Source organism: Rhinichthys klamathensis, unplaced genomic scaffold, assembly GCF_029890125.1.
Source record: "Rhinichthys klamathensis goyatoka isolate OS25496 unplaced genomic scaffold, OSU_Roscu_1.1 h1tg000036l_1, whole genome shotgun sequence".
NCBI lineage: Eukaryota > Metazoa > Chordata > Actinopteri > Cypriniformes > Leuciscidae > Rhinichthys > Rhinichthys klamathensis.
Window position 1 is genome coordinate 9,989,008 of NW_026606584.1, and position 22,844 is coordinate 10,011,851.

General features: G+C 42.7%; 1 protein-coding gene across 2 annotated transcripts in view; it reads left to right on the forward strand.

Annotated features, from left to right (window-relative positions):
• Positions 1-22,844, forward strand: part of crocc2 (ciliary rootlet coiled-coil, rootletin family member 2) — a 70,457-nt gene that overhangs the window by 43,053 nt on the left and 4,560 nt on the right. For both annotated transcript variants that reach the window (XM_056246305.1, XM_056246306.1), the window contains 17 exons: positions 28-227; positions 3,790-3,972; positions 4,504-4,648; positions 5,459-5,605; positions 11,870-12,100; positions 13,032-13,225; positions 13,615-13,742; positions 14,094-14,263; positions 17,871-18,050; positions 18,218-18,352; positions 18,665-18,808; positions 20,422-20,660; positions 20,773-20,932; positions 21,177-21,344; positions 21,542-21,926; positions 22,133-22,284; positions 22,712-22,832. In XM_056246305.1, the coding sequence (XP_056102280.1) occupies positions 28-227; positions 3,790-3,972; positions 4,504-4,648; positions 5,459-5,605; positions 11,870-12,100; positions 13,032-13,225; positions 13,615-13,742; positions 14,094-14,263; positions 17,871-18,050; positions 18,218-18,352; positions 18,665-18,808; positions 20,422-20,660; positions 20,773-20,932; positions 21,177-21,344; positions 21,542-21,926; positions 22,133-22,284; positions 22,712-22,832 (3,082 nt within the window). The remainder of the gene's footprint in view (positions 1-27; positions 228-3,789; positions 3,973-4,503; positions 4,649-5,458; positions 5,606-11,869; positions 12,101-13,031; positions 13,226-13,614; positions 13,743-14,093; positions 14,264-17,870; positions 18,051-18,217; positions 18,353-18,664; positions 18,809-20,421; positions 20,661-20,772; positions 20,933-21,176; positions 21,345-21,541; positions 21,927-22,132; positions 22,285-22,711; positions 22,833-22,844) is intronic.

The window sequence follows — 22,844 nt, forward strand, 5'->3', positions numbered from 1 at the left end:
TAAATGACAATGTCTATCCACCCAAAGGAGCAGCAAGCACGTCTAGAAGCTTCCCAAGAGCAGGTTGCCACCTTGCGAGATCAGCTGCATGTGGGGGAAGATGAAATCAGAAGCCTGGAACAAAGAATACAGGAAATGCAGCAAGAGAACCAACTATTGGAGAGAGCTGAGGAGGACAGCACAAGAGATGCCCAGAGATACCGCACCTCACTGGGCATAGTAACCAGGTAGAGTCTGCTGCTGATTGAATTAGGCACTTTAATAAAGGATGCCATTGTTCAATGCCAAGGTAACCTGCACAAAAGAGTTTCTTACTGAACATTGTACCCTCTACTTTTACATTAGTATTTTTCTATAGAGTTGTTTAGTCATGACATCATTTTGTAGTCCAATTCACAAAGCTAATTAATAGATGTCTGTGTGTATTATATACAGGTCCTTCTCAAAAAATTAGCATATTGTGATAAAGTTCATTATTTTCCATAATGTAATGATAAAAATTAAACTTTCATATATTTTAGATTCATTGCACACCAACTGAAATATTTCAGGTCTTTTATTGTTTTTTTTTAATACTGATGATTTTGGCATACAGCTCATGAAAACCCAAAATTCCTGTCTCAAAAAATTAGCATATCATGAAAAGGGTCTCTAAACAAGCTATTAACCTAATCATCTGAATCAACTAATTAACTCTAAACACCTGCAAAAGATTCCTGAGGCTTTTAAAAACTCCCAGCCTGTTTCATTACTCAAAACCGCAATCATGGGTAAGACTGCCGACCTGACTGCTGTCCAGAAGGCCATCATTGACACCCTCAAGCAAGAGGGTAAGACAGAAAGAAATTTCTGAACAAATAGGCTGTTCCCAGAGTGCTGTATCAAGGCACCTCAGTGAGAAGTCTGTGGGAAGGAAAAAGTGTGGCAAAAAACGCTGCACAACGAGAAGAGGTGACCGGACCCTGAGGAAGATTGTGGAGAAGGACCGATTCCAGACCTTGGGGGACCTGCGGAAGCAGTGGACTGAGTCTGGAGTAGAAACATCCAGAGCCACCGTGCACAGGCGTGTGCAGGAAATGGGCTACAGGTGCCGCATTCCCCAGGTCAAGCCACTTTTGAACCAGAAACAGCGGCAGAAGCGCCTGACCTGGGCTACAGAGAAGCAGCACTGGACTGTTGCTCAGTTTTGCATGTCATTCGGAAATCAAGGTGCCAGAGTCTGAAGGAAGACTGGGGAGAAGGAAATGCCAAAATGCCTGAAGTCCAGTGTCAAGTACCCACAGTCAGTGATGGTCTGGGGTGCCATGTCAGCTGCTGGTGTTGGTGCACTGTGTTTTATCAAGGGCAGGGTCAATGCAGCTAGCTATCAGGAGATTTTGGAGCACTTCATGCCTCCATCTGCTGAAAAGCTTTATGGAGATGAAGATTTAATTTTTCAGCACGACCTGGCACCTGCTCACAGTGCCAAAACCACTGGTAAATGGTTTACTGACCATGGTATTACTGTGCTCAATTGGCCTGCCAACTCTCCTGACCTGAACCCCATAGAGAATCTGTGGGATATTGTGAAGAGAAAGTTGAGAGACGCAAGACCCAATAGTCTGGATGAGCTTAAGGCCGCTATCGAAGCATCCTGGGCCTCCATAACACCTCAGCAGTGCCACAGGCTGAATGCCTCCATGCCACGCTGCATTGAAGCAGTCATTTCTGCAAAAGGATTCCCGACCAAGTATTGACTATTGAGTGCATAACTGAACATAATTATTTGAAGGTTGACTTTTTTTTTTTTTTTATTAAAAACACTTCTTTTATTGGTCGGATGAAATATGCTAATTTTTTGAGACAGGAATTTTGGGTTTTCATGAGCTGTATGCCAAAATCATCAGTATTAAAACAATAAAAGACCTGAAATATCTCAGTTGGTGTGCAATGAATCTAAAATATATGAAAGTTTCATTTTTATCATTACATTATGGAAAATAATGAACTTTATCACAATATGCTAATTTTTTGAGAAGGACCTGTATATACGTATATTATATTGATATATATCAAATGTAAATTCATGTCCCAGTTACCTTTTCATGGTTAAATAAACATTACTTTAATAAAGAGAAACCAAATACAATTCTATTTTGCATTCATTAACTATACTATGCAATTAATGTTCTTTTTATTAAAACCTAGCATAAATCTCATCAAGTTTTACATTTATTCCAAAATAATAAATAAACGCAATAACAATTTAAACAATATGTTTTATTTGTGAACTGATGTTCAGCTGGTTTTTTTTAATAGTCAACTTATTTTCATCAGTCATCAAGCTCTGTAAACATTGGTCACAGACACAATGTGCCTTTTATTTCACCAAGCTGATTGCTCACTAAAAAAAAAACAGTCATCATGTGTTTTTGGACATTTCAAGTCTGTTTTTGATGTGACATAAAGCAGTGATGTCTAAGTAGCTGAGGAGTTTACTTTTTAATTAGTCTTCCTGTTAACTTCCCATTTTGTTCATTCAGACCGATTTGCGAATGCGCACGAAAACAAGAGGCGGGATTTATTGCGCAAACCAATCATATCCAATCGTGTCCAATCATATCCAACCATAACCAATCATATCCAATCATAGCTTGATGGAGGCATTGCCTCCTCTCACGTGACTTTCCCCCTTTCATTCTTATTTACCTCCCATCAAACCCACCGCACACTTTAGGGTCTGTTAAAACTCAATGGGCTCAGGGGAGGCAAAAGAGACGTGGACTCCTGTTGTAACTTTACCTGCTGGTGTTGCTGTTGGACAGTGTTCCTTTGGAAAAACGAGCGTTCTTATAAAAATTTGAATGTCACATTTTATAATATTTGCGTTGTTTTATTTTTATAATATGGATTATTTTCTCATCCAATTTTTTAAGGAGGCACTGCCTCCCTTGCCTCCTCGGAAGAAACGCCTCTGCAACAGAGGTTCATGATTTATGATTCTCATTCATCAAGCATTCAAACTCACATCTTTTTAGTAGTTGTAGTACAAATTTAGTGGAACCCAAATTTAGTCCAAATTTAGAGGCTCAAACTAATGCGTATAGCCCGAAGGCTTTAAATTTGGTAGGGACATGTCTCTACCAATATCAAACAACTACTGCATTTTCCCTAACAATAATTTTGATCAAACAAACAATTACAATATATTCATATATAGCCACGGTGTCCATCAGTGTCTTATGGGTTTTATTGTTTTTTTTTACTTTTAACCGGGAAAAGTCTCATTGAGATAAAAAAAAATATAGCTTTTTCCCTTGAAATCCCTTGAGCATCCTGGCTCAAATTTCTCTACTCTCAACTCTCCTAAACAAGTCTTGAGTATATAAGGATAATAGGCTTAACTCCACCTTAAATGGGTCATACCTTTGACATTACCTGAGAAGTTAAAGTAATATATTAGAAACCCCCGCTCATTAAATGACATGTATTGCATGGATGGAGGAAGAACATAACACTTAAGTATTTAAAATGCACTTGCACAGTTCAGTTGAATTATAAAGTTTACCCTCTGTTAAACTGAATGTACTGTATAAAGCAAACTGTTTGCTGAAATACAGTATCTAAACATTTAACAACATGGATGTGATGTAGCGTCATTATGGCGGTTAAGTCAATGTAGACTAAAAACCTGAATAAATTTCAGATTTTTTCCGTGGCTGAAAACTGCTTTTATGTCCAAAATCAAACCTACATCCTTGAACAGCTACATACCCCACCACAACTGTCGCTTTCTTTCTCCCTTCCTAGTGAAAAAGGAGAGTTTGAGAGGCAGTTCTTAGCCCTGAAGCAGCAGCTGGAATGCGCACAATCAGAACAGGAAGGTTTGCGAAGCTCCTCTCTGGATGTTCAGAGGCAGAGAGACCTCCTCAGGCAGCAGAGGGAGGACCTGGAGAGGCAGCTGGCTCGAGAGCGCTCTGAATCTGAGAGGGGGTACGGCATTGCGAAACCTTAAACCCCTTGACTTCCTTCTTGGCCCTTGTTTATTTCCCTGTCCTATTGTTTACAGTCAGTATCACTAGCACATGTTGTCCTTAAAGTAGCCTTGAATCAAGACAGAATAGTATTTTTTTCAAATTGAACATGAAGATGCATAATGCATTTATTTTACTGGTTAGGTCAAAGGTAACAACCTGTTATTATGTACTGTATATGGATGCGAATGGTTTTGGATGTGATTTTTAACCTCTTCTTTTTTTTTTACTGCTCAGATGAGGAAATGTGTATTTATAGAAGGATATCTGCTTGTATTGTGTACACGAGTATGTGCATATACCTATGTGTTTACATTAATATTATGTTTTGTTTGTGTGTATAGTTTGTCATGAGGCTGATTTGGTTGTTCCGCAATAGTGTGCTTAGGTTTCCATTTGTTTTTGCGCTGTCTTGCCTGTATCTACAGATCGAAAAGATACAGATATAGATATTTATGTCTTGACAATTTGTGTGCATTGTTTTGTACAGACGACACACTCTGGAGCAGTTGGAGTTGAGACACTCAGATGTGCGTAAAGAGCTGGTCACACTAAAGGAAGCTCTGAGTCAGCTGACTTTACAGAAAGAGGTTCTAGAGGACGAAAAGAGCAGTCTCGCACAGGCTCTCTCTAGGGTACTGCTCTACACATTCACACAAAATGCACATTCACTAACCTGCCCACTTCTTCACTCATCCATTTACTCCCACTCATTCGTTCCATCACACTCACTCACCTGCTCACTTATTAATTCACTCACTCCATCACTTTTGCATACACTCACACATTTTCATTTTTCACGTTAGTCATATTCTCTCAAAATGCTCATTCACTCCATTTTTTCAATGTCACTCCATAACACATTATCTTCAACCTCTCTCACTCAGTCACTTATTTATTCACATACTGTATTTACATAATTCATTCATTCACATATTCACTCATTCATTCATCTTAACAACACCTGATCTAAGTCTGTATAAAACTGTTCTCACCTCCATGGTTCCTACAGTGAATTACATCCAGTCATAAAACTGTTTACCCAGTTTTGCATTATTTATCCATTAAGTAAATACAGAGTTTTTTCCCTGTCAAATGTCCAACTCAGTTGTTGAATTACTGGAAACTCAGTTTACTTTGACCTTGGGTGAGTAATGTAGCTCTGCTTATTTGTAGTGGTTTATATTTACCATGTAAAACTGCCTTTGTAAGATTTTTCATCACTTGCTCTGTCAAGCTTACAGTTTTTCTACACTTCCTCAGTTTTGCCACAGGTCATTCTGGGGACAAAATGTAATGGTTGATCTCCAGTACTATTAAACAGCTCTGAAAACATATTTTACCCTGACCGCTGATTACAAAATAAATGCCGGTTACGTGAACTTGGTAGCTAATGATTGTATGTAGCCAAACTTCCCACTGATGTTTGTACTGCCTCCCTATAGGCCGAGGCCCAGAATTCTGAGCAGGAACTGGCGCTCACTAAACTACGAAGTGAAGATGCAGCGCTACAGGACTCCCTGGCCAAGATGGGAGCACTGAGTGAGGGATTGGCTAAAGATAAAGTCGAATTGAACCGTCTTCTCCTACAGGTCAGTGTGATGGAACTGTATAGTGTATATAGTGTTACTCATTATGTTTGTTTGTTTGTTTGTTTTACGGCCAACTATAGATAAGTATTCTATCTTGATTCTATCTGTATTCTATCTATATCTAATTTTTTTTATAGTTAACTCATTCAGTTCCTTTTCAAGGAAAGAAAATAAGAGAGGTAATTACTTGGTTCAGCAATTTGTGAAGACGTCATATATTGTAATATATGTGTGCATATAAAACACAGTGGACACATTTTCCTTCCAGCATGTCATGCAATTTTAAATAAATGCTTTTATTATTCTCATGTGTAAGTTGTTTTGGTAAAATCATCTGCTAAATGAATACATTTATATGCAACATACAAATATAAAAAAATAAATAATGAACAGATTCTGTATTTTCTAACTGAATTAAATCGCACGCGGCCAAAATCTACACAGGGAAAGTCTAGCCACTTTTCAACCGTCGGGTCGAACGGTTCTGAGAACAGTAATGAACGGTTCCAGTTATATTTCCACTTGAGCTGGTTCAGCACAGCGCAAATAAAAACTGTTCTCAGCCCCCAATTTTCAGCATGTTCAACTAACGGGCACGTGCTGAACCGTGATGATAGAATGCGTGTAGTGACATCGCAAACTCAGTATTGGTCACTTGTCATCCCCACAGTAGAAAATTAAACTATATCCGTACCGGCTGGGCCGGATCAGCATGGGATGGAACTGTTAAGCAAAGAGAACGGTTTGGCCCGATGGTGGAAAAGCAGCTTCTGTTCACTCTGCAGCTATATTTGTAATGCCTCTGGGCAGTGTTGGGGAAAGTTACTTTTAAAAAAGAAAAATCTCCCTAAAAAAGTAACTTGTTTTGTTACTTCATTACTTTTTATGGAAAGTAATGTTACTTTTGCGTTACTTTTTCTCATGGGCTGGGCTTGCTTATTTGTTTGTTTGTTTGTTTGTTTGTTTTTTTAATAACATAACAACCCCAGAAAAAAGATGGATGCAGGATGGATGCAGCCTCTTCAGCAAAAAAAGAATGAAAGATCACAAAATGTGATATTTAATTTAAGTAATTTATACTTATTAGTGTGGTTGAAGTGAATCATCGAAAGGTCGGCAGCAAAGACATTGGTTAATAAAGTGAGATATATACATAAAGTATATTTGTGTTATTTAACATATTTAATTATTGCAGTTTTGCATAATATTCTGAGTCTGCATGTCGCTGTTTTTATTCATTTTGAGGAATGCTGAATCTGTTTTTTCTGCCAGTAAAATGAGTAAATGCCTGCTCACATTTAGTCTAGAATGGCAATAAACATCATGTTTAGTTTACACAGCGACAGCGCACACAACGCCTCTGCACTTACTTCCGATTTCTCTCAACTTGGGGACAAAAGATGTGTCCGTAAATAAATGGGAACTCATTTCATTAATGGGAATAAATGAAAAAGTGACTCAAATATTTTCTTGTAAATTTAAAAGTAATGTGTTACTTTACTAGTCACTTCAAAAAGGAATCTGATTACGTAACTCGCATTACTTGTAATGAGTTACTACCCCCAACACTGCCAACACAGCTATTTCAGGCATCCAAGACCAAGTAATCTGTTAATGACTCTACCATTTGGTGATTGGCTCTTTTATTTAGAAGGACCGGGGACCGGGACTGGTGGATTAATGCATGCATGAAACAGGTTTAATCTTTGACACATGGAAGGCGGGATGAATTCTCCTGTACGCAGGAGGAAGTTTGAGTCGGACTGCCACCGGACTAATGATCTTGGTGACAGGAAACGGGCCGATAAATTTAGGAGCAAGCTTATTAGATACAGACCGGAGAGGAATGTTCTTAGTAGAAAGCCACACTTTTTGACCAACGACGTATATGGGAGGCTTGGCGATCGGCTTTAGCCTTGGTGCGCGCCCCCACTTGGAGAAGAGTCTCACGGGCTCTACTCCAAGTGTGGTGACACCTCTGGACGAAGGCGTGAGCGGAGGGGACCGCGACCTCGGATTCCGTACTGGCAAAAACTGGTGGCTGGTAACCTAAACTACATTCAAACGGAGTAAGGCCCGTGGATGACACTGGTAACGAATTGTGGGCGTACTCCACCATTGAAAGTTGTTGACTCCAGGAGGAAGGATTCTTGGAAACCAAACATCGCACACTCTCTCCAAATCTTGGTTGGCTCTCTCGGTTTGACCATTGCTTTGGGGATGGAACCCCGAAAAAAGACTGACAGTCGCCCCCAGTAACTTACAAAACTCTATCGGGAGGCCATGTAAGCGAAAGACGTGATCTACAACAGTTACCGCTGTCTCCTTGGCGGAGGGTAATTTGGGCAAGGGAATAAAATGAGCCGTCTTCAAGAACCGGTCCACGACGGTCAAAACGACCGTCTTGCCCTGGGAGGGCGGTAATAAAATCTAGCGCAATGTGGGACCAGGGTCTCGAAGGGACAGACAGCGGTTGGAGTAACCCATCTGGGGGTCGATTGGAGGATTTACCAGTGGCACAAACCGAGCAAGCCAAGACAAAACTGTGGATGTCACGAGCCATAAGTGGCCACCAGAATACCTTACCAAAAGCCTTACCAAAAAATTGGTGCGATTAACTCCTGGATGACAGGCCACGCCACGCTGGAACAATGCCCCCACTGAATAACGTTGGACCGACACTCTTCTGGCACAAACAAGCGATTCGGTGGGCAATCGGGCGGAGGCGTTACCCCTTCCAAGGCCTTCATGACCTTCGATTCGACCTCCCATCTGAGAGTGGAGACTAACGTCTAACGTCTCGGGTAAAATACACTCGGGAGTAGACAGGCGTTCGGATTGGTCAAAAATTAGAGATAAAGAATCGGGTTTGATGTTCTTGGAACCCGGGCGGTACGAAAGAGAAAAGTCAAAACATCCGAAAAAAAGTCCCCACCGAGCCTGCCTAGAGTTGAGTCTTTTGGCGGTTCTGATATTTTATAGGTTCTTATGATCGATCCATAAAATAAAAGGTGCCCCTGACCCTTCTAACCAGTGACGCCATTCTTCCAGCGCTAATTTGACTGCCAACAACTCTCTGTTACCAATGTCATAATTACGTTCGGCAGGTGATAAACGATGAGAAAAAAACGTGCAAGGATGCATCTTGTCGTCTGTGGAAGAATGTTGGGAGAGTACTGCTCCTACCCCCACCTCTGATGCGTCGACCTCCACCACGAACTGACGTGATGGATCAGGGGCAACGAGGATGGGAGGCGAAACGAAGCGGCTCTTAAGTTTGGCAAATACAGCCTCGGCTGTATCAGACCACCGGAACGTCATTCTGGGTGAGGTCAAGGCAGTCAGAGGTGCGGCTTGTTGGCTGAAGTTGCGAATGAAACGCCGATAAAAATGGGCAAATCCCAGAAACCTCTGTAGGGCCTTACGGGAATCTGGACTTGGCCAATCTATCACAGCCTTAACCTTACAGGATCCATACGCAATCCCTCAGACGAGACGATGTACCCTAGGAAAGGAACAGACTGTGCATGAAAAACGCATTTCTCCGCCTTGACAAAAAGCCCATTCTCTAGCAACCTCTGAAGCACTCGTCTGACGTGCTGAACGTGTCCCTGGAGAGAAGATGAAAAAATCAATATGTCATCCAGGTAGACATATATGAATTGGTCAGCCATAGTCGGACAGCCCGAACGGCATGACCAAATATTCAAAGTGCCCCCTGGGGGTATTGAACGCGGTCTTCCATTCATCACCCTTCCTTATGCGAACCAAATGATAAGCGTTACGTAAATCCAATTTTGTGAAAATGGATGCTCCCTGTAATCGCTCGAAGGCTGAAGACATCAACGGCAAAGGATAAGTATTCTTTACCGTGATGTTGTTCAACCCTCGGTAATCAATACACGGTCGCAGAGATCCATCCTTCTTTCCCACAAAAAAGAACCCCGCCCCCGCTGGAGATGAGGAAGGTCTAATGAATTTGGATGCTAGGGAATCAGAAATATATTTATAAATATATTCCCTCTCTGGAACAGAAAGGGAATATAACTTGCCTTTCGGCAGAGACTCACCTGGCACTAAGTCTATGGCACAGTCATAGGGACGATGTGGAGGAAGAGAAGTATCTCCTCCTGAAATACAGACGGGGTACAGACGAACACGCTGACACTAGACATGACTTGTGACACGTATTACTCCACATAGAAACAGAATTGTGACCCCAATAGACTCTGGGGTTATGTTGTATAAGCCAGGGGTGGCCAAGTACAACAGGTGCGAGTGGTGAGTCCATGAGAAGAAATGTTATTGTCTCAGTGTGGTTGCCAGATGTGGTGAGAGTGATGGCTTCAGTAGCGTGTGAAATGTTGGGAAGTTGTTGTCCATTGAGGGCATTGACGGAAATCTTGTGCGTGAGAGGGGAGACAGGAATGTGAAGACGTTGAGCCAGTCCAGAGTCCATAAAATTACCTTCTGCCCCCGAATCCAGTAAAGCCTTAGTGTCATGCGTGTGGGTCGCCCACCTTAGTCTTACCGGGAGGAGAGTAGATGATGATAGTGATGATGAGGTCTTCTCGGCGGAGATCCCACTCAAAAGTAGCCTCATTGTTACTACCGGGCTTGATCTTTTACCGGGCATGAGTGGATGAAGTGGCCCGCCTTCCCACAGTACAAACACAGTCCTTGGGATCCCCGCCGTTCTCTCTCCTCCCGGGAAAGCCGAGCTCTACCCATCTGCATGGGCTCGGGATCGGATACGGGGCTGACCGTGTCCAGGTTGTCGGCGCGCAGGGTCTCCGTGCCGCGAAATGGATGGTTCTGCTGGAAGCGACCCATTCTGCTCAGCCGAGCATCAACTCTTAGCGCCAGTTCAATGAGTCCATTCAAGCTGGGTGGAAGGTCCAGCATATAAATCTCTCTCTGGACACGATCAGCCAACCCATGCAGGAATCTGTCCCACTGCACCTCCTCGTTCCATCGGCACTCTGCAGCCAGGGTGCGGAACTGGATGGAATATTCCGACACCGAGCCGTTACCTTGGCGGAGATCAGCGAGTAGTCTGGCCGCCTCCCTACCTGCTACCGCACAATCGAAAACCCTTCTCATCTCCTCGGAGAGTGCCCGGAACGAGGCGCAGCATGGGTCTTGATTCTCCCACACTGCCGTTCCCCAGAGAGCCGCCTTCCCCGATAGCAGCGTGAGGACAAATGCCACTTTGGTCTGTTCCTGGTTGAACGTCAGCGGCTGTAATGAAAAATGCATTGAACACAGAGTCAGAAATGCTCTACAATACTCTGGTTCACCTGCATAACCCTCTGGCGTGGGTAGTCGGGGTTCACGCTGATGGTGCGGCTCTGGTGGAATGGGCTGAACGGGCGGTGTGGGTGGCGCAGTGGGAACTCTTAGTTGTTGAAGTTGTTGGGTGAGCTCGGACACCTGCGTCACAAGCGCTTGGACCGCCCGACCTGTGTTGGAGATGCTCTCCTCTTGGGTGTCCATTCTTGCGATGCTCCGAGAAGCAAATTCGTCCCAACTCGTGGTGCCTGCTACATCCATAATGTGGTCAGATCGTTCTGTAACGGACGACAGTAACAGGATGTAAATGCAATAACGCTCTTTATTAAAGTGCACAGACAAGGAGGTCAGAAGGCACAAAACACAGACGACAGCCAACACAGTAGACAGTCGGGCGGACACCAACGCAGGATGGATGGTGACGCAGGGACCTCGGTGGACGACTGGTGCTGGTGCTCTGATCCCGTGAATGTCCCTCATGACGGTGCTCGGTGATCCAGTGAAGGTGCGGAAAATCCAACGAGAACGACGACGACACAGGGAATCCACAATCCAACACGAACACAGGAACAGGAAACACACCAGGAAAACCACAACGATCTGACAACATGAGACACCAGTTACTGAACATTCAAAGGGACAAACAAATTGAAGCCAGCTGGCGCTGCTGATCATCAATGATCAGTGACCACGCCCACAGACACACACACACACACAACAGCACGCGAGACGAGAGAGAGACAGTGAATTCATGAACCGTGACAGTATCAGTTAATTCGTTTATTTTGATAGCCCTAATTTGTTTATGGCGTACATTTTGAAACAACTTTTCCTGTAAAGCTGGTTGACAAAGGAAGAGCCTGGTATGGACACTAACATAACAGAATCCACATCACAACAGCAAGGCTGGTCTTTTCATATTTATCATCATATTTATCATAAAGATATTGTTTTTGATCTATCTGCTTCCAGGTCGAGGCCGAAAAGTCAGAGCTTGGCGAACGCAGGCGGGAGGCAGAGCAAGAGCGAGCAACAGTCAGAGAGGAGCTAGCTCGACTTCAGCAGGAGCTATTAGACCTGACAGCAGAGAAGCGTGGCCTAGAGGCCTCACACATTCACCTCCAAGAGGCCCGAGTGACCCTAGATGCGGAGTACAACATCCTGCAGAGGGAGAAAAACTCAGCCCTCGAGCAACAAGCCCAGGTCAGCCGCTCTCATCCTCACAAAACGAGTGGGTGTGTGCCCCATTACCCAGCATGATTCACAGCTCTCAGCTGTGCTCTGATGGGTCTTGTTGTCACATTAAAAAGCCAAGGGAAGATATTGGACCCATCTGCCATGGTACTCAACACCTTCCTCTAAGAGATCCAAATATGAATCTTGGCCCAAGTGTGTGTTTTATGAGTGGCGAAGGAATTGAATGGGGGAGGCGAAGGGGATCTTGAGTACAAATGAAGGACAGGATGCCTAGAGAGATAGATATTACAGACGGGCAACATCACAGTGAGAGAGAATAAGTGAGAAAAGCCGTAAATCATAAGCTTGATCTGTCTGCTAGCAGCTTTGTAACAGACAGTGTGTAATTCTCTTTTGTCTACACCTACAGTAATGTTTTACAGAGGTGTCACTATGTTAAAACTGTAGTGTTTTTAAGTTGATATAAATCACTGGAACTTAATGCCATCTTCATTTTTACACAGTCTTGAATATATAGTAAAGTATTAGTACAGTACATTATTTGCAACCTTTCCCTGTTTAACTTGCTGCTTTTTCAGTTGACATGCTTGGCAGTAAATTGAACTAAAATTTCCTTTGGTTTGCTAGCAAAACGGTTTAGTGGAGGCTCAGTGGGGGAAGTTTTAACATATCAGGACAATATTTAGACAGCACGCTGTTCCTAAGTGGTCAGTTACTGGCATAATCCAGGATCTGACGTGATTGACAATCCACCGAACTATTAGTTATTGTCTGAGTGATTCATAATCATGACGTTGATTTACTATCAGCCAACAGTGGATTTCCTGTCCATTTCTTCTGAATGGAAATGTTCTTTCTTGTCACAAAAAAAAAAAAAAAGGTATATGTGAACATTCATATATAAATGCTTCCATGTACATGTGTATGTTTTGTGTAGGTCAGTAAGCAGAAGCAAGCCATGCAGGAACAATTAAGCGCATGTCGTAGAGAAATGGAGCTGAGCGCTGCCTCGCTGCAGAAGACTTGCAAAGAGAGAGATGAACTGGCAAGAGACAAAGGCAATCTCACAGTGCAACTCGCCTCAGAGCAACGTAAATCCAAGGCCCTGGCCCAAGACCTGGCTGCTCTGCGGTGAGTCAATGTGTGTTACTGTTTAGTGCAAGTAGGATTTGGTGTATTAATGTGTTTATATGGGCTAAGTGTTTGTATTAATGTTGGAGGTTGGCAGGGAAAGTAAAACACCTGTGTTTTCAGCTAGGTTTTTTTTTTTGTGAGTAATTATCAATTGGGCCTTTTCAATCATGTAGCTCTTCCTAGTTTCACTAAGTCTCTTCTGTGAGAGTATCACCGTGAGATTAAGCCTGTGTGTTTCTGTGTAAATCTTCTGCAGAACATCTCATTTTGAAGGATGTTAGCTAAAGAAACAACCTTTTAAAGATGTTCATTAACTACAATAAACACAACTCATTATTATTATTTTGTATTTTTTCACCATCTCTTTTGCTTTTTCCATTACTAAGGGTTGACAGAGAGTCTCTAGAGTCAGGCCTGTTGGACAGGCAGGAACTGGCCTCATCGCTAGAGGCTGACCGGACTAGGCTAGAGGAAGAGAACGCTAGTCTACAGCAGGCTAACGAGACTTTGACGCGTGAGTGTCTCTCCAGGGAGCCTCTATCCCTCTCTCATTGACTTGGCTGAGCCTACTGGCCATTGGGCCCCAGCTATAGTTCACAAGGGGCCCGTATATTTAGCCCAGAACTGGAGAACAGCTGAGGGGTCAGCCGAGGTTCTCTCTAGAGCTTAACAAAGTCCCCTCACAGATAGCATCCACACTGTACTATTTATGTGTTGGTGCTGTCACCATATATTGTGTGATGATGATTCCAAAGAGCATTATAATTTCATGTATCCAGCATGTGAACTCAGTGTGTCCCTAATGTATATTTTCATTACAAAGCATGTTTCTCCTCTGAGTATACTTGTTCTTCTCTTTGCACAGGTGAGCTGTCTAGTATTCATGGTGAACTAGAGCAGCAAATGTCCCGGGCTTTGCAGGAGAAACAGGCTTTAGAGTTAAAGCTTGCTCTGGCCGAAAGAAACGCACAACAAACCCTCATAACAACACAGCAAAGCCATCAGGAACAACTGCATACTGAGCGAAATCGCAAGGTATCCCTGAAATTTTGACATTTAGGTACCGTCCCAATTGGCACAATTGATGTGTATTTGTGAGGGGTGTGAATCTTTGGTTTGACAGCATATCAGTACTATTTATAATTGACTTGATTTAGTTCCGTTTTTTCGTACAAATGATTCATCCTTTAAGTCATATTTGTAGATTGATGCATATTAATCTAGAGTTTCTATGCATTAAGCAAAAACAAAACAAAAACAACTATCTATGCAACTGTCACAGCGGAATATTACCCAACAGTCTATGTGGCATTATCTTTTTCAATGCATAAGTAAGCTATTTTCTGTGAATGTGTGGGACTTCCAATTCATTAGCCGCTATACTGTATGTTAATACCTAAAAGAATAATAAAGTATTGTAAACGGTAAAACAATTTGCGCTAAAAACCAGTGTGTTTACAATAATAAATTAAAATAATATGATAACGGTAACATTTGTTCTTGGTTTGTTGACATTAGTAAACTACATTAATTAACATGAACTAACAATGAAAAATACATGTTATTAATTTATTAATCTTAGTTAAATGTTAATTTCAACATTTAGTAAGACGTTATTAAAATCAAAAGTCAACATTATTAAATGGACCCATGAGCTAACGAGCTAACAATGAACAGTTGTATTTTCATTAACTAACATTAACAAAGATTCAAAAATACTGTAACAAATATATTGCTCATTGTTAATGTTAGTAAATACACTTACTAATGTTAACTAATAGGACCTTATTGAAAAATGTTACCATGATAACGGTTTGTAACATCAAGCACCTTAACGGACTGTTTTTGTAAAGCTAAAATAACTGGAAGCAGCTGCCACCGGAAGCCTCGCACATTCAAGTTAAAGGCACACTGTGGAACTTTTCAACCTTTATAATATATTACCAAAACCCATTGAGATGGTACATCGACTTACAATAGGTTGAATGACACGTCTGCCGTAGCCTGAAGGTGTCTGTATCGCTTTTCCTAGCACTATGTAACTTCGGGGTTCGGGTAGGAACCCGAGCACAAAAAGAACTACAAAATTCGACCGCTTTACGGCATACGTCACTTCCCCCACCACCCACAACTTCCTCAGATTCTGACGTGAGTGCTCAACTCGCGTTTGATTGCCGTCTGTTTGTTTTCGTCATGGCCGAACCAACAGCTACAAGGAAGAAGGCAAAGGTTTTGTCAGAGGACACTAAAAAAAAGAAAAAGGCATAGTGACAAATGAAAAGCCAGGACGAGGATCACCATTGGTCCAGCGTTCGCTCGCTGGCGTGAGCTACAGGAGGAGGATGGGTGCCCGACCGATGCTAACGCTTGCCTGCACACAAATGCCGTTTCCAAGGTGACACAGATAAATCATATAAGCAGTGTAGTATTTTCTGGTATTCCGGCCACAGCCGATGGTGTTATGAGTGTAATAAAATGCCCACAGCCCATTGTTCATTTCTACACACAAACACTGCCCGCCACAGTGCAGGGCTCGCACAAATAAAGTCGACTCATGTCAAATGTACATTAAATGTAGTGAACGTTCCCACGACTCAGTGCCCACAAACACTACACACAACATGTCCAACGGTTTCTGTAAAACGAAACCAACACACATAAGTTACAGTCAGCTCAGGCCGACGGTGTTTTTAGTGCAGTAAATGTGCCCGCCGTCCCGCGCCCACATTCACTCACAGACATGTTAGCACTAAGCCGCTCGCTCTCTCTCAGCAGACTGCTATAAGGGAATCGAGCGCGGCCAGGCTGCCCGCCTCAAACACTGCAAGCACACACAATCTAAAGACACGGGAAGCTGACCCACTGTCTACGGGCGGACCGGTTGACTGTTTGTTGACTTTTGCGACAGTGCTGCGGAGCTTGTGGCCTCTAGGGACGCTAGACGTGAAAGTTACAGGTCGAGCGCCACTAGTGGCCAAAAGTTCCGCAGTGTGCCTTTAAAAATTGCTTCACCCGCACTTATGTTAAAAAGTAAGGACTCAGAGTAGGACCGTAAGGGCTTAGGATGGCATTTGGGACAGGGTTATGGAGTGAACTTCTGTACCCAGCAAGCAATACACCTCAGTATGCATAGTGTGTTTATTTCAGACATGTAAAGTGAGAACTGCTGTGTATACAGGACGACGATGCAAAAATGATTTAGTTTTGTCTTTTTTCCATTACAAATATCAAAAATTCTTCAATCAAGATACATTTACTTCAGAAGTAAAATGATTTAATCCTAAAAGAAGAAAAAAATATCTACCAATGAAAAACTATTTTGTTTTCCCTTTAAATTAAGTAAATTTTTCTGACCACACTGAACTCACTGGCCCTCATTTATCATTCTTGCGTAGAAACGGGCGTATATGTTGGCGTAAGATTATGCTTACACTCCTCTCACCGCCTGATTTATGAAGCTGTGCGTACCTTTGAAATCCAGGTGTACGCAATACCTGCCCTTGATAAATGCCGCGGCTGAAAACGATCGTCATTAGAATAACACGCCCCTATATATTCAAGTCTCCGCTTCCCCCACGCCCTCATTTTACGCCATGGACACACGGAAGACGGCAAAGAAGAGAAACTTCTCTGACGTGGAGCCGAAATGACCTATCACAATGCAATATTTTACAGCACGTCTTTTGAATTAGCATTCAATTTCGAATCACGTTACATGTATGGGGTGTACAATAGTGATGATGATGATGTGATGTGGAGTACCATTCATTTACATTAATAATTGCATGACAATTTGTAATATTCTTCTTAGTATGATTTGTATTATTAATGACGCTTATTGTTATTTAGAAGAATAATGTCATTATTATTATTTGTATTATTATTATTATTTAAAAGATGAAGAATGTATTTTTTATTATATTATTTTTTGGTCATTGAAAACCTTTCGTTACCGAACCCAGTCCGTGCGCACCTGCCGGCCTAACCATGAAACGTCAGGGTAAAGCGCACAGGCTCGCAACTGAAGGAATACATATGCTTATACAAATCAAATGCTTTGGTAAAGTCACACAAATTAAACATTGAAGTCCATGTTGCACAAAAATAAACACTGAAGGTTATAATTACTATGTTGTTGTTTTTTTGTTTTACAGTGGGTCATAATATATAATATCTTTTAGTTTGTCAGTGCATTTTGTGGTGTTAGGAATTATTTTTCTGCGCATTTCCGCACTAACTCAAATGTGCGTACACCACCTCGTGAGCTGGCGTAGGATTTGAGCGTGCCGTACGCCAACGTCCATATTGATAAATCTCAAAGTCACCGTGGTTTTGGGTGTACGCCAGGTGTACGCTGGAAATTTGGTGTACGCACTTTTGATAAATGAGGGCCACTGTATTTTGATTAATTCATAAATTTAAGTCATTTTGCATCCCAAGTAAATGTATCTAGATTTAAGAATGTTTAGATATTTGTAATGGAAAACACTACACAAATACTGAGAAAGTGTATCAGTCAATTAGAGAAATTCTGGCAAGAGGAAGAGATTGAAATGCAATAACCCTAAACTGTAAAATTCTCCTGTGGATCAAGAGAGTATGTGGAGGCTTATAACACATGCACCTGTCTTGTGTATCTCAGGAGCGCATGCGTGCGGACTTGTGTGCACAGAGGGAGCAGGCAGAGTCGCAGCTGCGGGGTAAGTGCGAGGAGCTGCGCATGCAGAGTCGGGGAGTGCTGCAACAGCTGCAGGAAGAACTGGCCAAACTGCAGCAACACTGTACAGAGTCCCTGCTGCAGGCCGAGAGCCATAAACAGCAGGTGTGTGTGTATCTGTCTCAGTCGAAACTTTTTGACAACTTCCTTTCAATCTGATCAAAAGGCGTGTCTGTAGCCCCAAATAGCCTTAAAGCCAGAACATGGGGTAGATGGCATCACTGTAATTTTGTTCCACTGCATTAACTGAGTTGACTGTGCTTGATTGGTAGGTTCTGTCTGAGAAGGAGGCAGAGAAGGCTACTCTTACTGAGCGCATAATCATCCTCGAGCGCGACATAGAGACAGCTGCCCTTGAAAAGGACCGTATGCGTAGAGACTTCCTGAGCAAACAGGAGCAGGACAAGGTATAATAAATCCAAATATGTCTGTGGGTCATGTTTTGTCCTTATTAGATTAGTGCTATAAAGTTAACACATCAATGAATGAGATTAAATGTTAAATAGCGTTATTTTTGGTGGGTGTAACAGAAGCAAGCTAGTGCACCTCTTGAGGCCAGGGGAGTGAGGTTTACAAAGTTGTATTTGCTTTAAAGAGAACTGAATTAACTTGTTACCTACAGAAAAATGACAGAGAGTAATTATTTTGATCCACTGACAGCCCTAATCTAGATTTATCACATTATATATTCGTTTTTCTCTCTCCTCCTCTCTCTGTAGGACACGGTTTTAGGGTTGCAGGCAGAGCTTCAGGACCTGCGGTCTCGTTTCGAGGAGTCTCTGAGTTCCCGTGAAGTTTCGGAGCGCAGCTTAAATGACCAGATCAGAGAGCTGTCTATGCAGAGGCAGGAGACTCAGCAAGAGGTCACACAACCCGAGACTTTACATTCACATTCCAGTTGTTCAGTTACAGAATCACATTTATCATCTAGAACACAAGAAACCTATAGCCCAGGAGAGCAGTACAATTCTGTTTGTGCCAGTGCCAAATAACCAACGTCATGTGAGTTAGGAGGTGAGTTAGTTTATGTTGGGCCGTGAGGAAATATAAGGCCTGTTGGAGTCCAACTCGTACCTACCAGTGGCAGACATGGGGAGAGCCATTTAGCACACACTCTTGTTGAACTTGGCATTAGTTAATGTGTATTGAGCATGTTCCAGGTGCCACCAGTTTGGTTGGTAGGCACACATGTTTGTGCTTGTATCCATGTGTTTGTACACTTCTAACTAGGCTCAAGGTCAACCCTGAGAATGGACTTCTGCACAAACCTCAGGCCACACATTTAGGCACCTAATGTGAGATGTGCCTCGGTGGCTGTGGTGAGAAATTCATCTCTGGGTGAGGCTTTCTACTCACCAAGATGGATTCTCCATTCCTGTTTGATTATTTTCACTAATCCTCCTCCAGCCTGCCCTGGTCAGACAATGACAAACCATCAGTGGCGAGAGGGAACGATAAAAGCTAGCAAGGGAGTGAAACACAAGAATCTCTCTATGATATGAAAAGGAAAAGTTGGAGTCACAAATAAGCAGGTGCTCAGGAGTTTATTTGTTCTTGTACTGTAATGAAATTCTCCATGGAAACATTGCCCCCAATTCTTCAAGAGGGGTCATCGCTAACCCAACTCTCTTTCACTGTCCTATTAACCCAACTCCCTATCAATGAATTAAACCAATGTGGGTTTGCCACAGGCTTATTTCTTTTACATTAAGATTTATGAGAAGAAAACATCTTGTGTGGCCCAGTGAACTTACATGCACACATAAACACACACACACACACACACATATTTCTCTTCAACACACCAGCATATACACACGCTTGTACACACTGCTGATGTTTCTCATCATTGCTGCTGTGTGTGGCAGTCTTTGGAGCCTGTCCTGTCTTTCTCTGTTTTTCTTCTCCCTCTTTCTCTCTGCATTCTGGCTACATTTTAGGGAAAAAAATGCACCGTAAAATGATTAGCTGTAGCCAAGCAATTACCAGAATGTGGGTCATATTCCTGTGTGTTTACATGGGCGAGGAGTTTCACCCTGAGCATATCTGATGAAAGTGTTCGAAAATTTAAACCATTTCACATGCACTTAGAACACATTTTTAAATGCATATGAGAATGTGCCCTGAAATCTGGCGTTGAAAGGAGGCAGAACTCTTTGGATGAGTCTGATGCTCACATGCTTTGAGAAGCTGAATGGAACAAGGCAGTGGAATTTTACTAATAGGCTGTGTTTCCATTTCATTCATCTCATGGAAAATGAAGTTGAATTGTCCTCAGCAAAACAGTGCCACGTAAGGAGTATGACTGTTAAAAGTCTTTGGTTCAAATTCACCATACTTGCGTGATTTAAATGGTCTTTATTTTAGATTGATAAAGTTACACCATTATGCTCAAACCATGACCAACCACTCCTTTTGTATTAACAGAATCATTTGGACTCATTTAATCTGTCTGTCTAATCTCGGTCTCTTTCAGGTGGAGCATTTGAGGAGGGAACTGAGGGAGGTGGAAGAGAGCAGGGACTCTGGCCGTAAGGAGTTGATCGAGGCCCATCGAGAGCTGAGGGAGTGTTTGCAGGACAGGGACGCTCAGCGGCGTGAGGGCTTGGAACTGAAGAGAGCTTTAGGGGATGCTGTGAGAGAGAAAGAGGCCATCCAGACTTCCAATCACGAACTCCGTACAGCTGTGAAGAGAGTCGAGTTTGAAAACAACAGGTTTAGCAGACTAGTCTTAAGTTTGTTCAATAAATAAATGGGAAATTTCTTTATTTCTCACATCATTACAAATCTATTAATCTTCCTTGTTTTTCTCTCCTTTTTTTATCAGTTTGAAGCGAGTGGGAGAGGAGAAGGAACAGAGGCTGACAGTTTTAGAGGAGTGTAAATCCTCCCTCCAGCAGGAGGCGCTGAAGCTGAGAACCAACATGCGTGAGCTTGAGAAATCACGCTTGCAGGCGCGCAGAGAACTGCAGGAACTGCGCAGACAGGTCAGGGCCATAGAAATCAATGGTTTTTCTTTTGTAGTTCGTGCCTTTACATTATCCTAAACTTCTATAAACATCTAAACAACATTTATTGTTAGTTAGCCATATACGCATATACAGTGGAACAAAATGTTGTTTTACAGGTCTGCAGTGAATCGTCTTCCACATAAAATTCAGCTGTCTAGAGTTCTGTATACATTGCAAACATTTTTGTAAAATAACAACATAAAAAAGCATGTGTGAGTAGGTGAAGACATTGGAGGGTCAGTGCACTCGGCAAGGGCAAGAGTTGAGTGACATGCAGTCCAGACTGTCTCAGGATGAGCAGAGAGAGGAGGAAATGAGAAAGGAGACCTTCACTCTCAGACAAAGAGTACTGGAGAGTGACGCTGGCAGAGAGGCAGCCCTGAAGGAGGTACAACACACAAACTGGCATAATTACAGCATCCACACACAAATACAGTAACATGCTTAAATTGTTAGAACTGGTCTGTGTGTGTGTGTGTGTGTGTGTGTGTGTGTGTGTGTGTGTGTGTGTGTGTGTGTGTGTGTGTGTGTGTGTGTGTGTGTGTGTGTGTGTGTATGTGTGTGTGTGTGTGTGTGTGTGAAAAGACTGCAGGCTTGCAGCGGCATGTAGCAGAACTGGAAGAAGCGCATCGCCAGGAGAGAGAGATGCAGCAACAACGGGATTCCAACCTTCAGGAGAGCCAACTGAAGCAGCGTGAGGAGGCCGCTCTCTTGGAGGGAGCACTGCAGGAAGCCCAGGCCCAGCTCAGAGAGCTTGGGCTGAAGGTCAGTCTAGCAGAGTCCCGGGCCCAGGGGCTGGAAGAGCAGCTGGGACAGAATGATGCCATACGGAGAGATCTCGAGCACAGGTTGAATGTTCTCAGTTCTGCGCTGAAACGTACACTTGGAAGTGGGCGTGGAAGACGTTCACCCACACCTGGGGAACGTGGACGGAGCCCCTCACCATGGAGAACTCGCTCACCTGTGAAAGGTAATACGTTCTCAGTTAAATAATAAATCTGGACTTTTTTTAGCAACGGTTAGTTTAGGGTCAAGAAGAAGATCACCACTCTTATATTACAAAGGATTCTTTTCTTCAAAGCTGCAGGTTATTAAACAACGGTCTGCTCTAACGTACATGGTGTTCTAAATTACAAGTCAAAAGAATTAAATGGAAACTTGTGCATATGCCCTCAGGTGAAATCATGTCAGAACAGCCTGGGGTGGGTGGGACGCCTGTGTGTTCTCTGTCCCCCTCCCACGGAGAGGACAGAGAGTTGGATCTGGACTCACTTCAGATGTTGCTGCGTAGCTTCCAGCAAGAGCTCAGGGACACACAGAGAGAGCGGGTACCTGACACCACTACATCACCACAAAGGACAAAGAGGCATCATAAAAAGAAGTCAACATAACTGTACCATATAGTATAACTGTGCTAGTCTTCTGAATTCATACAATAAGAACTGAGAAAAAAAAGTCTGATTCATGAATGAATCATGCAGACTGTTTCTGTGAACTGTATCAACTAACTTACATAGCTTGTTTGGCATTTTTTGCTCAATTTGGATCTATGGTACACCCTTTTCTTCCAAGATTTGTTGGATATAACCATTCAAACGTTTTTCGTTTTGAAAATGACCATTATCTCCATGGACAAAACGATAGTCTATATAGGCACACACAAACAAAGGATCACAAACAACACTATGTGTAACAAGAACAATGAACATACAGTATGAATAAAACATCCTTCTCTCCCTGATTGTGTGATTGTAGGATGAGTCCCAGGCACAGGTGCATAGTCTCAGCAAGCAGGTAGAAAATTTGCAGGCCAGTCAGGAGAGAAGCAACACACGTATACAGATGCTGAAACAATCCATCAGAGAGCTTGAGGAGGGTAAGAAGGAAC